At 41.5% G+C, this 16,416-nt stretch overlaps 1 protein-coding gene across 1 annotated transcript; it reads right to left on the bottom strand.

Annotated features, from left to right (window-relative positions):
* Positions 1-892: 892 nt before the first annotated feature.
* LOC308147175 (doublesex- and mab-3-related transcription factor A1-like) lies at positions 893-2,339 on the bottom strand (the record flags this gene model as incomplete). Its single annotated transcript, XM_080519274.1, has 2 exons — positions 893-1,659; positions 1,856-2,339. 2 exons carry the CDS (start codon positions 2,337-2,339, stop codon positions 893-895), a joined length of 1,251 nt encoding a protein of 416 aa, XP_080375400.1.
* Between the last annotated feature and the right edge of the window lie 14,077 nt (positions 2,340-16,416).

Here is a 16,416-nt window from a genome sequence, read left to right as displayed (position 1 = left end):
GCGGGTTCGTGACGCTCCAGAGCCTTTCCATTGGTTCGCAGCCACCTCCCACGTGATGCACAGGACCAATCAGAAGTGCGCATGGCAGCTTCGTGCCGCGCGTTTTTATTTGCAAATCACGTCCCTTTTTTTAAACGCAGTTTTGATAGTATCAAAGAATTTAAAGCTATTTCAAGGACATAAATGTCCCTTTATTATACAAAAACTTTTTAAGTGTCTGACCTAATACGGATCTATAGTGTCTGCATGCATACTGACACAATTTTAATTAAATGTGTGATAATTGAATTATATTCTATACTTTTTTCGTTTTGATACTTTACACAACTTAAATCACTACATATAATAGAATAGAATAGAATGAAATAGAATAGAATAGAACAGAATAGAATAGAATAGTTAATTCATCCCAGGCTTTTACTTCTTTTTTTTACTGCTTTAACATATTTTACATTACTCCCCCTATATTTATTTAGAACCCAATGCTACTGTAATCCTGGTCCTTCAGAGCCCATGCCCTGCATGTGTCAAACCTAACCTGCTGAATCCTACCTGATTGCAATGGAGGGTTACTTATGAGGTTTTATTTGAGCTTGTTGATGACATGTTACAGGTGTGATGGAGCAGGGATACATCTAAAAATTGCGAGACAAAGGCTCTCCAGGGCTAGACACCACTAACAGGCAAATAGGCATATGTCTTCTTGACAACTTTTGCATATAATACAACAACAAAATAGCTTTATTAATAAAAACCAAACTTTACAAAATATAGTGTACTCAACAAGTGATATTCAAACCTTTTATAAGCACATTAATTTTTTTGGGAGGCACTTGAAAAGCGATTTCAATTTCACAAAAGTATTTAAAAGACAATCACGAGTGTAAATGTGTCATTTCTCATTGTTCAGTCGTGCGTAAAGACCTGCATTGCACAGGGACTCTTTGGTCTGGAGGTAACTGAGGTCTCGGATCATGCCCGGGAAGGAATATGAGTCCAAAGGGGGACGCAGAGGAAACACTGGCATCAGTCCTGATGTCATGTATGGTGACATAAAACTTGCCACGGCGCCGTTTGCAGAGGAATAGGCGAGCCGTAAGGGGCTGACGCCAAGGCGAGGAGCCAGTCCGTACAGGCCGTCTCCCCCGGCAGAGGCAGCAGCAGCCGGGGGTAAGTGCAGAGGGGAGAAGGCGGATTTGTTCCACGGGCCACCGAGCGCGCCGGGCAGTGCCACAGAGGGCCTGAGAGCACCCGGGGGACTCGACTGAGAAGCATTATCAGAGTCACTTTTATTCTCTTTGGAGCTCAGCACAAGCTCGATAGATTTGACAATGTCACCTCTGCACGTCCTCACCATAGACTCCAGAGTGTCCCGTTTCTGATGGGGGAAGATCTTGCTCATGATGTCGGTGGGGTCACGGTCCATGCTCGGGTAGTCTTTGGGTTTCTCAAACTCACTTCCAGACTCTGGATCTGAGGAGGAAACCGACCTGTGTGGACTCTCTGTGGGGTCTGAGCGCTGATCAGACACCGGTGAAGGACTTCCACTGTCTCCGGTGATGTCCTTGTCACTTGGGGAGGGCAGCCGTGCAGGGTGGGATGCGAAGAAGGGACGACCCACTAAGTCATTATAAAAGCTGTGTTTGCTTAATTTTTCATCTGAAATATTAAAGAGAAGAAATGGCAATTAATACTCAAGTGTAATGCTTTGTACAGGCTTCAACGGCCTGTGCGTAATGGCACGAAACGGTCCGATTTAGTAGTGACGAAAATAACGCGAATAAGGGTATTTTGGTGGATTAAAAAACACATGCATTTCTGAGGAGATCAGGTAATTATTTTTATTTGAACTCACCATATTTTTGGTTTTCTGTTCCAAAGACATCAAAACAGGGAGCAGTTGGCGCATTAGGAGTGCTCGGCGAGGCAGGTACCGTGGTGCCCAGGGTGGATCCCTGAGGGATGCCTGCGTCCCCGCCGAGCCCTGCACCGGGGTACAGGAGCCGCAGCTCCCGGGCCTCGCTCTCCTCCTGCGCCTGCTGCCTCCTCAGCGCCACCTGCGCCGCCATCACGCGCTGCCTCTCGGCGATCAGCGTGCACTTTGCGCACACGCAGTCTCTCCAGCGGCAAAAGCGCTTGTGGCCCTTCAGCGCGGAGACCACGCCGTGGTTCCTGCATCTGGCGCACTTCGGGGTCCGGGGGTATCCTCTCTCCAGCGACGGGTTACAGGCACGGAGGAACAGCGGCGGAGGGCGCAAGAGGGACGCGGGCATCTGCAAGCTGCCCAGCGGGTTAGAAACGTGCCCGCTTAGGCCAAGAGGTCTGATCCTACTCTCCATCGCTGGAGGGAAATTGCAGTGGTTCGAGAGTGGCCCTCTCTGAGTGACTGACGTCTCTGCACTGCGCTGGAACCCTGAACCAGCGCGCCTTAAGTGCCTCCTCACCAGGTGGTTTGACATGAAATACAACACCTTCGTCACACCCCTTTCCGCTCAAGCCTCTTAATACCCTATCGTGTTTATTTGCGTTCTATATGAATGGTCTAATCTGATGAAACTGAGCCTATATGCAGCTGCAGTTGAAGAAAAAAATTAAGACCTGCCAAGGTGCTGGTATACCATGTCAGAAATTACTTTCATGTTCTGGAATATTAATTAGTTTGATGTACACTGTCAGTAGGTTAAGTGAGTTAAGCATTTAAATAAGAATAAAAACCTGTTGCCTTGAGTCACCCTCCTACAATTACCCCCTTTGGTTGCCCTGCTGAGCAACAAGTCTTTACTGTTGGGGTGTTTCTAACACAACAATGGTCACAAAAGTAACAGGCAATTATCTACCTGGTTATTCTGTTGAACAAATTACCTTGACAAAAGACCCATCTGTCAACAAACAGCCAGAGAGATTTGAGGATAACTAATCATACCTTGTCACTTGTTTCATTCATTTCTCCCCATTCAAACGGGATCCAGTTACACGCTCCAGATTGCTTTACCGTTACATGGGAGACAATTTGAGCATAATGTGACAAACATGGTGTCAGTCACCAAGGGATACGCAACCAAGGCATTATTTGCCATGCAACTGCTTTTGCGCCCACCTCCTTTATCTACATTGTGTAAGCGTGCAAATCATATTATTACTTTTTTATTTTTGTGTGTTTCAATAGCCTTGAAATAAATTCAATGTCAGTTGCTATGTGCTCGACAGGCAACGGGCGACTTGCAGGTCACTTGCACTACTGTACCAACAAGCCAGTCTGCTAGGTAATGACATGCTATAGCATCGGTTTCACATGTTATGATGTAAAATTATAACCATGTTTCAGCTTGATACACATTATTACATTACTGAGTAAAAACTTTTCAAATTGTGTGAAATGTAATTGTACATGTTTTCCAACTACAGAATTTGTGGTCCTTATATTTACCAGATTCCCCCCATATCTGCTCCAAACAATCAGAAAAATCACAAAAACTATAACAAGAATTTATAATTTTTCACAGTCATGATCCAAACCAAGAGAATTACATTATTTGACTATGATGCATTCCATCAGGAGTGTCAAGCCAGAGGATACATTATGGTCTGCAAAATGATCTTGCATAATATTTTTAACTAAAGTCTCTGCTGTTTTCAATTTATTCTCTGCAGATCACACTGAGTGACACAGAGCTGAAGGATCAGTGCAGCAGTGAAAGCTGGCTTCCTTATTACTGGCAGGAGCATGAGCATACAAGACATTCAAAAGGGGACAGAAATCTTGGAGCCTTGGATGTGACAGGCTATAGCCAACATCAGCCTGGAGAAACGCACTATGGCAGAGAGGATTTTATATCTCTCAGAAAATAAAGCGCAGACTTGGTGCATTATGTTGATATTTCAAATTCCTTTGATTGAAAATAAAATCCACTTATGTGCTGTTTACTAGTCCGGCCTTCAAGAGTGAATTGTGTTGTACGAGAATGACGTGAATGGTCTAAATAACTACTCAGGTCATGTGAGACATTCTTACAGAGTCACCAGAATCAAAACTAACCAAGATGAAGCAGCTTTTAGGTTCTCTGCTGTCTTCCTGTGGAAAAAACTTCCAGAACACGTGTAAACGGCACTGCTGAAACTTGTTCCCTGCAGCTTACCAACAAAGTACATCACCATCTATATGTCTGCTGTTGCATTTCTTTGGGCTTTTTTATACAAGTTGCTACTGTTTTTTACTTTGCTTATAGTGATCTGAAATGACCTTTTAAAATTTGTTAAATTTTCAGATTTATTTCAAAGCAGATTGGATTACCTTGTAGATGAATGGTGCTATATACATGCTGCCACTTCTATGTTTTGGATGTCACATGTTATTTTGAAAAGTAGCAGGTCCAAAAATAGTGAATGCAATGTTACTAATGATGCTGCTATCAGATATCTCCTGATCATCTGCAGAAGTCAGGGAGACATCAGTAGCAGCAGATCCCTGTATCCCCTCTGTCGTTCAGGCTCCGCACGACTCCCTCTGAATAATGGATGTGGATTAAAGGAGATGTGGACTGAAGCTCTCAGTCCTCTTGTGGCATTGTATTGAGATAATGATTCCCCGAAGGGCATCGTTACAAAAGATCTGCTTCTGCACAGGCAAAAGGAAATCACTTGTGATTTGATGTTAATGTTGCTGCACTTGTAGATTCGTGGGTGTTTCAGCTTATAGAAAAAGGGAAGATAACTGGTTGCGAAACTAAAAGCTTTTGAGCAGCTTTTGGTCATTTTTGCAGCTCTTCTTTGCATTGATGTCCTCCCTTAAAGTGTTGGATCTTATCAGTAGCCCACCTCGCTGTTTCGCAGTACGCTGATAAGACACCTGCATTCATTGAATCACATGTGCCAACACATCGTGCAAAAATACTGAGTATTGTACACAGGCATTTGTTATAAGAAAAAAATAATAATAAAGCATCCTTTGGTACAGAAGAGGCTTTGAGGAGCAAATCTGCTATTTGCAGAAAGATGTACGACTAGCAATGGGCTTTGATAGGGGTAGGTACATGTTCTCTCCAGATGTGCACTGGAGGAAGATAATCTGAAATGCATCCATCAACACTGAGTGCAAACCCTGGAAAACATAAATAAATGCTGGTGATGCAGATGCTGTGTGGACGCACATGGAGTTAGTTTTTTTTTTTTTTTTTTTATCATTTCATCCACTGTGAAGTGGAATTCCATGTTTGGATTTGTGGCTGGCAAGTTTATCCAGACACATTAAGCAGCTCCCATCTAGTTTTTATTTTTTTTTCTAAACCACTTAGGTCAGGAAGCTCTAACTTATTTTAGCCACTGCAGAGCCAATCTATCTTGAGTGACCCAAATCAGTGAAATGATGGCACAACTTTTAAGTATTAATTTTTGTTCAACCAAAAATGTATTTAATAGCATATCGCAATACTTGAACCGATTTAAATTGACAAACTAAAATAAGAACAATTTCAGCACTACAACATCTGGAACACTGTCAAAACAATATTATCTGAACATGAATCTTTACTGAAATGGGAAAAGGATATTGATCGCAGAAGATCTTATGTGAACTGGCCCCTAAACAGAGACATCTAATACCAGCAGCCAATATATTCTTTGTCATTTGTAACACTATAGAGTCATCATTTGGGGCGGCTTGGACCCTCTGGCAAGTGAATTACAAATTTTTTTTCTAACATGGCTGAATCATGAAAGCAGCAATGTACCAGGCCTGCGTATATGTTTGTTTCATGATACTGGAGCCTTTGGAAAGACTCCAGATGGGTTTTACTTTGTTATTACCCAGAGGAGGAAAGGGGGACAGAATCAGTTGGAAAAGCCCCCACATAGTGGATTAGGGATAAAAAGCTGAAGCGTTATATTTACTCATTTACTGCCTCTTCTGTTTGTCATTGGATCAAAGGATTACTAAACAACGCCAAGTCAGGCTGGTTATTTAAAGTGCCTTCAAACAAGAACACATTCAAAGTGAGTTTTCTCCTCCAACTCGTTTCTCTCAGTTGCCCATTTGATCACAATCTCACATACAAGAAAGTGTGTGATCTGTAGCTCATAGAAAACCTTTAGTCCACTTCCACGTTCACACTCACAATGTTGTTTGAGTCAGAACTTTTCCAACCTCATCACCGACACAGAAGGGAGAGATCAGCGAGGATAAGTGCAGCTAGAGTAGATGTGGCCAGACAGTGTCTTAATTGTGTTCTTAACTGATCTGTTCATGTCAGATATGGTGTTTCATCACAGCCATGTGCCTCTGAGGACAGGCTTTATCGGTGCAGCTTCTTATCTCAGGCAGAGGTGGCTGCTAATCTACTCGCAAATCTCACAAAACCTGATTATTGTCTCGTACTGTCAGGAAGATACGAGGGAAGAAATAAGAAAGTAAAACTGAAGACAAAAAAAAAAGGGAATCATCATTGAGGAGCAAATCTTATATCTGGGCACATTTATTTCTTTGAATAATGTCCTATGAAATTAAATAATAATCTGTTTATTTGTACTGTTTGTATAATGTGTTGAAACTGGCAGTTTTTCAGCATGAGGGAGGAAAATCAGATCATGTCATTGTCTCTAAATCACAGGCTAAAGCAACATTTGAGCTCCTTGAGTTTCAAGGCATCAGCATTGTTTCTGACACTCAGGTTACAACAAATTCCCCTCTCAATCAGCACCGTAAAGGTCTCCACCTTTAGCTATTTGTTTTCTCATCTGTCACTTCACACCCTTGTCATTAAAGTGCCACACAGCAGCTTCCACTTCACTGCCTTCGGCTGAATGACCACCAAAGATGGTCAGATTGTTGTGTGTTGCACTTTCAATAAAAGATCATTTCTTGTATGAATGGAACTTTCTTCCCCGCTGTCGTCCCTCGTGTCAGCGACGCTTTGTCGCGTTCAAGCAGCGACTTGTGTGACGTGTGTGGCCTCGGCAGGGTTCAGACAGAAACTTTGCTTTTAGTGGAGCTTTCAAGACTGTTTTCTCTGTGTTTTTTTTTTTTTTTTTTTTGCGCCTGGGGATGTTGACTGTTGCTGTGCTGTTGGACTTGGTGTCTCTGTTTACAACGCCTGGGGCACAAGTTACGCCTTTGCCAGTTCGGCATCCTACAGAAACGCTCTGACACAACTCTCTCCAGAGATCAGACTAATGCTTACTTCAAGGTGCAAAAAAAATAAAAAAAATCGACACAGAAATATGTAAATGCAAAGATTTGTTCCCGAATAATTCTTTGTGACATACATGAAAAAAATATACACTTTGTGCCTGATTAAAAGCCGGATAAAATGACACCTGAAATGTTAGCACACAAGCTTTGATATATTTTTGTATTCCATTTAGTATATTTATTTATACATCTACATATTGTTATATTTGACAGTGAAAATTAGTGAAGTAACTAATCATAATTTATTAATTCCCCTGGGGAAATTCCCTTTTCTGCATTTTTATATTTCACATTTATCCATCCTATTTCCAGGATGCAGAGGCGCAGCCACATCCAGTCGCTCCGGGGAGCTGATGGAGGTCAAGGGTCTTGCTCCAAGAGTATCAGTGGTAACTTGTACTATGTGGGATTTTAAATTGTGAACTTCAGTTCCCAAGTCTGATTCTATAGCCCCTCGGCCACCACTGGCCCCAAATATCAATGTTGTAATTGTATTGGCAATCAATTGATGTATTGGGTCCTTGAAATCATTTTAACAGACAATGTATTATGACACTTTTTTTTGTTACTGGGAAAGAGATAATTGTCACTAGTGCTTAGGTCTATTGTGTGTTATTCATTGATCCGTACCAAGTCTACGGGATCTGCAAAGACCCGCGTGAGTTTTGTCCCCTCTATAGCGGCCTCTTGAAGCTTTCAGAATAATATAAATACTTAGCTTATGTAATTTTTTTAAATTATTTGTATACCAAAATGGCTATAAAGGTATAAGGGCCAAAAGGGCCAAAAATGTAAAAAATAAATAGTTCTTTTAGAATTAGTATTTTTTATTTATGTGGCTCATAGAGAAAACTGAGGAAATATAAACTGAGCTCACACCTGTGTTGCACATTGAATCCACACAATTTGGATTTTCTGCCTTGTAAAGATAACCGGCATCCAATTTCCCCAACATACGCATAGAAAAGGAGCATCCACCTGCCACTCATGCACACACCTGTGCATTTGAATACACCAGATAATAGATTATTTTTTCTCCTATTCCCTGCCTGTCACTGAGCTCCACATCCTGCTATCTCATGCCATCTTCCAGTCCCCTATTCAATATTCCTCCATTTACGCCGCATCTCCTCTTCTCACACCTTTATTGGTGGTCCGAGCCTGGTGGGTATCCATCAGGGGCCCTCACTTAGCCCAGGAATGCCTCAGTGCCAACGAACAATGGAGGGCCAAGGACAGTCAAGTTTGCTCATGAGTGTGTGTGTGTGTGTGTATGTGTGTGTTAGTGGGTGGGTGGGTGGTTTGTGTGTGTGCCTATGTCTGTGGTTTTAATCATGCATATTACATCTGCGTCAACACTGAGCATCTATAAGGAAATGCAGGTTCAGTTTTACACAGCGGGCACCTGTATGAACATTTAAGTGCAGCATCTGCCAACGTGTGTGTGTGTGTGTGTGTGTGTGTGTGTGTGTGTGTGTGTGTGTGTGTGTGTGTGTGTGTGTGTGTGTGTGTGTGTGTGTGTGTGTGTGTGTGTGTGTGTGTGTGTGTTGTGGATTGTTCGGAAACATTAGTACCTTGAAAGGTTCTGGTCAAGTGCCAATGAATGCAACCTTCACTGTGTAAACAAGTTAGGATTGAACCCTGAGAGTTCCTTGTTCAGTGCTTGCTCTGGCTTACCTTCCCTATTTGTTTCTTGCCAATGAGTCTTCCTCGTCCAATGATACACTTACAATGAGAGCTTTGCAGCTCAACAATGCATAACTCTGTGGCAGATGAGCTCAGCCCTCTGAGAAGGATTTAGAGAATCGAGTTTCTAAGTGTGTTTATTCAGACAAATGTGACACGTTGAAAAGGACATCAACAATGAAATACACAGGCAAATGATACGTGGGAATGAACACTTTATCAATCTAATGCAATTTCTAATCTCTCAGTAGGGTTCAGGTAACAAACTTTTACACAGCGTGCCAACAAGTTTAACAGCTTTATTGTTTTTTGGGGTTTTTTTTGTAACCCTGAGCTTAGAAGTCAGACCTGGGCAGCTTTAAATCAGACCTCCAAAAAGCTGTTTACCACATCTCGAGTGAAAGGATCTGTCGGCAACTGAATAGTGAAGGCCTCTGGTTAATTTCTGTTTGAGCAACAGATTTTCTCCAGCTATAAAAGTCTTTAGAATGAGAGTAGGAGGTTGTAAAAATCCTCTGAGTGCACTAAATCTGATATTAGCCCTTTGGAAATTAGAAAATAGGATCTAGAACTGACCTAAAGGCTTCTGAAACACTCCATTGCAGTGAATTGTGTTATCTACAGAAGCAAAAGGTAATCTGGTTTACAATTACCACTGATTGTAACACCTGTAAAAACAAAGTAACGTTAAAATATATGGGACTCAGACTGTTCTGATTGTTGGCCCACACCTTCTCCAGATCTGTGAAGTGTTGCAATGTTACCAGGTCGCACTGAAACAATCTTAAACATGCCCAGATTGCAGTAACCGTATTATGGGTGCAGGAGACCGTTGAGAACAAAACGGCAAACAAGGAAAAGGGGGAGGTGAAGCATAAAGTAAAAAGGTGAGTGTGCTATCAGATGAACGTGGAGTACAGGGAGAGACATCAGTGCTGTGCATCTCGGACCGGGTGTTATGGGAAAATATTCCAGCCTTTCAGCAACAGATAATAACAGCTTAGCAATTGTTAAACATTGTCTCTGATAGCAACTAGCATCTGCAAACAGATCAGACCAGAGCTGCTGGCTGAGATTAATGGAAACCGCCAAAGAAGAGGGCGGATTTAAAAGTTAGTTGTGACAGACATGCTACATACATAATGTCCTGTATGCATGCTTCCTTATCCTGCTGCTCTATTAGTCTACGCTCAAGTGTAAATTCTTAAAAAGTACAAGACATTTCAGGAGGCAACGTAACATAGACTTACCTTGAAGCTCATTGCACAGATTTTCAAATAGCAACCAAAAAGTGAACGTGCCATTTTGCCTCCAGCATACCTGAATGTGTGTTTCAAGTAAATTCTATTAATTTCTAACAGTGCAAACCAATGGAGCATGACAAAGACGTCACAGAAGAACAGGACAATTCTTCACAATTGATCTTATTTTTAGCTGCGTTTGTTGTGCAGTGCTTTCATTCCCATAGTACATGACCTTACTAGGCAATAGCTGAAAGACAAGCACACATGTAGGCATCCAGACTGTTAGTCGGTGCTGTGGTTCAGTTATACTGGTTTTCAGTTGCACAGTCACATGTTCGATCGCCCATCTCATTGTGTCTATATGTCACCGTGTCTTTGAGCCAGACCGTGAACCCTCCTCATTCGCTCCCAATGGAGTTTAAGTGAGTTGCAAGATTGTCAACTTCTACAAGCACACACACACACACACACACACACACACACACACACATACAAGGATGACTTGCAAAGTCCACAAAAAGAGGCCCCCAAACTAAACCAGACCAGTATGAACAGTGTGAACTAAGAAGTGTTGGGGATATTGACATGTGACAACCTATACTATACATAATAATAATATGAAATCCAACTGGTAACTTGAAAAGTGAGCCAAGATTGTGTTGCAGCAAATCAATAAAAATGAATCGTCATGTTCATCTAAAGAACTGAGATTCATATGTGTAATAATTTAAGGTGAACGTTTCTATTTGAAGTGAGACTGGCTGCTTCACATTCAGTTTATTTTGCACACAAACCATAGCAACTTGCATCTGCATGGACTGGCACCTGGTTCTGGTTCAAAGCCACAGGCAGTCAGGTACAGAGACAGAGGAACAGATAACAATACACACTGCAGTCTATTCAGAACTATAGAGTGAAAAATGCTGGCTGCATGCAGATTAAACTCTGATAAAGCAAAAAAAAAACAAAAAATACAAAATAAAGCGCTGACCACAGGTGTGAACAAAGCACCATTTTCAAAACATTTCCAAATGGGGGACGACTTGGATCTGTGAGGAACTTTTGAAGATTGCACTCCTTCCACATCTACAAAAACTAAAGATAAATGGAACCTTTTATCAGTTTGGATGTATAATTGTACAACTGGGGTCCTAACATCAATGCGGGCTTCATAGTTTAAGAACTGCAACCATAAGTTCACAGACTTAAGAGAATTTATCTGATCGTGTCTCCTCGAATCGCAAACACAGCTTATCATTGTCATCGTTCACATTTTGGTTAAGATCCCCTTCACGAGGCTTCAGAGGGTGTGAGAAAGTACCCCACCTTATTTGAAGTTATGAAAGTGTTTGCACCCTTTGGCAATGATAAAAGCCACTTTTGTAGATCACAAAGTCTATGATGTCCGTCTTGGGAAACCCAGCAAGATATAACAGATTACAATTACATGAATTAAATTACAAGTCCTGCAAAACTGAGAACTGGTACTTTTTTGTAACCATTGTTGGTATGTGGTTGGTGAGACTGAGTGTCTACCAGGAAGGATTAACACATGAGGTATTTCACAGTCTCCAGTGTTTTCTTTCAAATGAGCTTCTGGTATGTTGCCTTGTATGACGACTACAACATCACTTACATTTATTTAGTGGGAAATGCTTTAAGTCAAGAATCACTTGAGGAACGTTGAATCAAAAAAATGTGTATTGATCGATCAGCTATTATAGCATAATATAACAAGGTGTCATCAACAAATGTAAAAAAGAAATTGTACAGAATTGCATGGCTGCTTATCTATAGTTTAAGACTTCCTTACAAAGGTCAAAGAGATGTTGCAGGTGCACAGGCACCAGGAAGCTATTATGTTTCCTTCAAAATGCATTTGGCAAAACAATCTGACGGAATAGAAACACGAGTTTGTGTACTTGTCACCAGCAACATGCTCGAGTCGTTTTCCTTGACACGGGGTCACATGACGGTCAGATATGGTGTGCGGCAGAGCTTTCTAATTTTGGGATCAAGGCTTAATGAGAGGACGAAAAAAACAACCTGCTGGTGAGAACGGGGGTGGTGGTGGTGATGGAGGGAGTGGGGGGGGGGGGGGGGTTCCGGGGGCCGAGGTGTTTGAGGAGAAGACACAAAGAACGGCTTAGCCGGCCTCTGATGTCACCCCAACACCATCAGAGAGGCTCATTGAAACTAAAGCACCTCCGCTATGCCGCTTTTGTCTGCTCCTTGTCAGGTCTGCACCCCTTCTTCCTATAATAATGAGCTCCTTGACAAGTGATTACTTTCATAGTGGCCTGTATGTGTTTTTCTTCAAAAGCGCTTGTTTTAATAGGAGGCCTCCGTCCATAATTATGGAATGTTTTTCTACAACAACTTTGAAGTCCGCATCGATAAAAGATGAACATATTATATAAGTTGAGACTTAGAAGTTCTCCTTGTACAGTATTTTACAGACAAACTTCTGAACTGGACTGGATCTTTCACTTGTTCTTCTCCAAGAACAATCATCCAACTTGTCACATTTATATTACACCAAAAACATTGTTACGCTGACCTTACTGTTACGTGTTAGCTCAATCTATTCAGTCAATCTTTTTATGCATATAAAGAGAATTGTGGCTAGAATAGGATGAGATGTTCTTCACATCACACACCCGAAGAGAAATCTGCAAATCACCAAAAAGTTGAACTTCATGTAAAAAAGTAAACGATAAATAATGTTGATCTTTGAGTTGCTAACTCTGATTGCAACAATTAATCTATAACCCTCTTGTTCATACACACCAAGACATTGGTCTAATTAGACGGTTTAGTAGAACTACAGTTGTAACTTAACTACTCTGCGCATGTAAACATATCGACATCAGCTTAATACAGTGGACTGATTTCATATATGGCAAAAGCAAAACAAAATATGAAAGAAGAATCCAATGTGTGAGGTGATCTGCTCATCATGCCTGGAAGATATGATGAAAGCCTTAGAAAAAAAAATGTTAACCTGCAGCAGAGTTGATTTCATCATTTTATATAATTTAGCATGAACAGATTTAATGGCTAAATACCAATGAAGGTAATATTAGCAGGAAGAATAATTGTAATTAGGATTTAAGCTAATCAGCGAACAATTGTTTCCTTTCCATGTCTGAAAAGAAGGATTACGTTCTCTTCCTGAAATCTGACAATTTTGTGTCCCTTTCCCTCCAGACATGGGTTTGATCCTCTCAGGTAGGCAGGGGGTACAAGAGTCCCCAAAAGGCTTGACGGCCCCCCGGTGAGAGAATTGTTTTTACACCAGCTGTGATTTGCTTGTTCTGCAACATCTATTTCCAAATGCTATTTTGTCAAATCAATGCCTGGACTTTGCCTTATTAAGGTCCGCTCGGCCTCCTATAGCAAGCGGGGTGCTTTAACCCCCCAGTGAGGATAACAAGCCGAGGCTGCCCCCCTCACAGCAAATCAACGCCCCACTCCACAGCAGCGGGACACTTCTTTCAGCAGCAAATGAGATGAAAGCCTCAAACCATGAAAATAGTGGTTCGAAAGGCTCCTGAAGCCCCGCTGTCCTGCTCGCGCAGAATAAAGATGGGCCGTCCAGCTATGACAAAAGCCAAACACAACAGGACACATATCAAAGTGCAAATTTGACAGGGGAAAAGACAGTTATTGGATGGAGGGGCATGCCCACTGAGAAAAACACAGGTGCATTTTTAGGTAATAGCACGGTGCTGTTTAAGAGCTCCACTTTTGCTATTCTAACTTTGAAATCAGCCTGTGAGATCTTTCATTAGATCATTTAACCTACAATCAGCTATCATTACATTTGCAACACAACAGACGTATTCTCAGGCTCCGACAGAGTCTGTAAAGCGCACGTTGTGTTTCAATTTGAATGTCATTTTGTTCTAGAAAGCTCTATGCAACAGAATAATATTGATGATAATGATAATAATTCAAAGACTTGTTTTCCAACTAAACTGCTGGACTGACTTATCATTGCAACATATTTCTCTCACACCACGCATCATTACAGATGCTTTTCCAACTAAACAGTAGCAGTACATACATGTTTTTCATCTTTCTTTTGCCAGGCTAATATTTTGAATGTGAAGTTGAACGTTGCTTGTTACTCCAGGACAACTGGGTCAACGTGAATGATGATAGAGTATGACGTGTCATAGTTTGTAGGCGTGTGCTCATAAATAACATTGTCACTTTTGAACAGTAAAGAATCAACATTGTTTTTACTCACGTCAAACAGAAGAAGCTAACATGGAGTAACGAGATGGAGAAAAGTCATTTAAAGGAGCCATGTGTAAAGTTTGAGTCATTGCTTCATTTATTCACGGGGTGGCAAAATCTGTTTTAGCCAGTCTTAAGGGTTGGACTGAGGACGGATTAGATTCTGGATTCACAGAACTGGACATGCTGGGGTTGAACTGGGCAGCCTGCTAACTTCAGTATCACTACCTTCCTCACAACTACAAGCAACTAGAAATTGTATGTGTGCCTGGTGTCTGTTGCCAATAACTATCCTCTCCATTTTGTGTTTGTCAAATCATTAACAAGTCAAAGCACGCTATTGTTTTTGTGTGCTTTTTGTGTATATGCTCTTATTTCCACTCATTGTTTTTTTTATTGCAATGCTTTGCATTTTTCTTTACATATTTTGTGCGATTTTTACAGAAACAATTTGCCGAAATGGGAACGAGTCGTAACGCATTATTCCCACATTTACATTTTGATATGCTTTTTGGTTACGTGCTCTCATTTTCACCACAATGCCATTTGCTTTGATTGGCATAATTTTTTTCGGAAAAAAATCAGGCGCCTGTGGTAGTAACCTTCGCACCTCGCTGTGTTTGACCTGGAGTTTTGCACTTGTATAAACAAATGTGTTCTTGCTGCTCTACTGACGTGGTGCACTGACAATGGAGCCTGGCAGACGTGCAAAATAACACACACTAACCATTTAGCTTGTTTGCCTTCATGAATATGAGATACAGGGCGTGTCTTCATGACCCCACAGAAATTCTAGGAGTTTCTCTGAATCTCTGAAAACACTCACGACTCAAAACAAGTGACCAGACAAGCAGCATTAATAAAAACGAGTTAGTTTTTGGTGAGCAATGGAATGAGAATGAATCGTGAAATTTACGAGTTGTAAATGGTCAATTAATATTCGATTCTCAGGAATCGAATAGTAATTGTTCTCTTGCAAGATATTTGTGTGAAAAAAGGCGACATCCAAGCTGAGGTAGAAAAAGAGAAATATTGAAGCATTGCAAAATGTCATTTTCATGTGTGGAATTCCACACATTTAACTCTAATCAGATTTTGCTATGCACACGACTGTTTATGAAATGAGCTGCAATGAGGTGTGAGAGAGGGCAAGCACATTCCCCAGTGTAAGCAGTGTATGCCAGTGTCAACACGGGCTTGAGATAACAACAATAAAACAATACTAATCCCATTTAGAAAGGCACATTCACTTAAACATTCAATCTTGGGTGCTATTGCTCACAGTGCAGCACACATAATAAATATTGTGCGCAGATGAATAGAGAATTAAAGCACGGGGCTCCGAGCGTTGGTGCACTCAGGCTCCTCAATCATCCTCTGAATAAATTCTGCTCTACGCTGATGAACAATAATTGCCATCCATCTCAATGTGTGCGATGTCATGACTTGGCAGTAAGTGTACAAATGCGATTTTGAGTTTGCAAGCGACACATGCTCAAGAGATCCCGATCACATGAATAATTCAATGCAAGAATAATGATGGCAGATAAAACTTTGGCGGAGTAATTGCACAAGTAGACTCATCAGCATTAAGAGGGGTGTGTGCATGCGTGTGCGTGTGCGGAGTAAATCTGATCATTTTCTCTTTCAGAAAGTGGTGAAATTATTTACAATGGGAACAATGACGAGCGAATCACTCGACTGCACAGCCCGGCAACAAGTGACTCATGCCAGTTTGACAGCCATTGTGAGAAGCTCTTGAAACGTGAGAAAGGTTGTTCCACATATTTTCTCCCTTTAAACACACGGGTGAGTTTTAATTTACACCCTCAACTCCCAGCATGCCTGTATTCCTTCCACCTGGCTGTGCTCTTTGGTCGGCCCTCCGAGTGATCGTGTATTGGTCTGCGCGCCCATTCAGGGGCTCTATTTTCTAGGTGGTTGACTCTGAAGAACTAACATCGTAATCCCCAAATGTTTCCCCCGTGTTTGAGGAGTGGCTGGCATTGTTAAGGCCCGGGGAGTCCCGCTCTGTTGTATGCATCTCCTGCTGTGCAT

The sequence above is a fragment of the Blennius ocellaris genome (assembly GCF_963422515.1).
Source record: "Blennius ocellaris genome assembly, chromosome: 23".
NCBI classification, from domain to species: Eukaryota; Metazoa; Chordata; class Actinopteri; order Blenniiformes; family Blenniidae; genus Blennius; species Blennius ocellaris.
The sequence above is the reverse complement of the archived record's forward strand: the minus strand, read 5'-3'. Positions and strand labels throughout refer to the sequence as shown.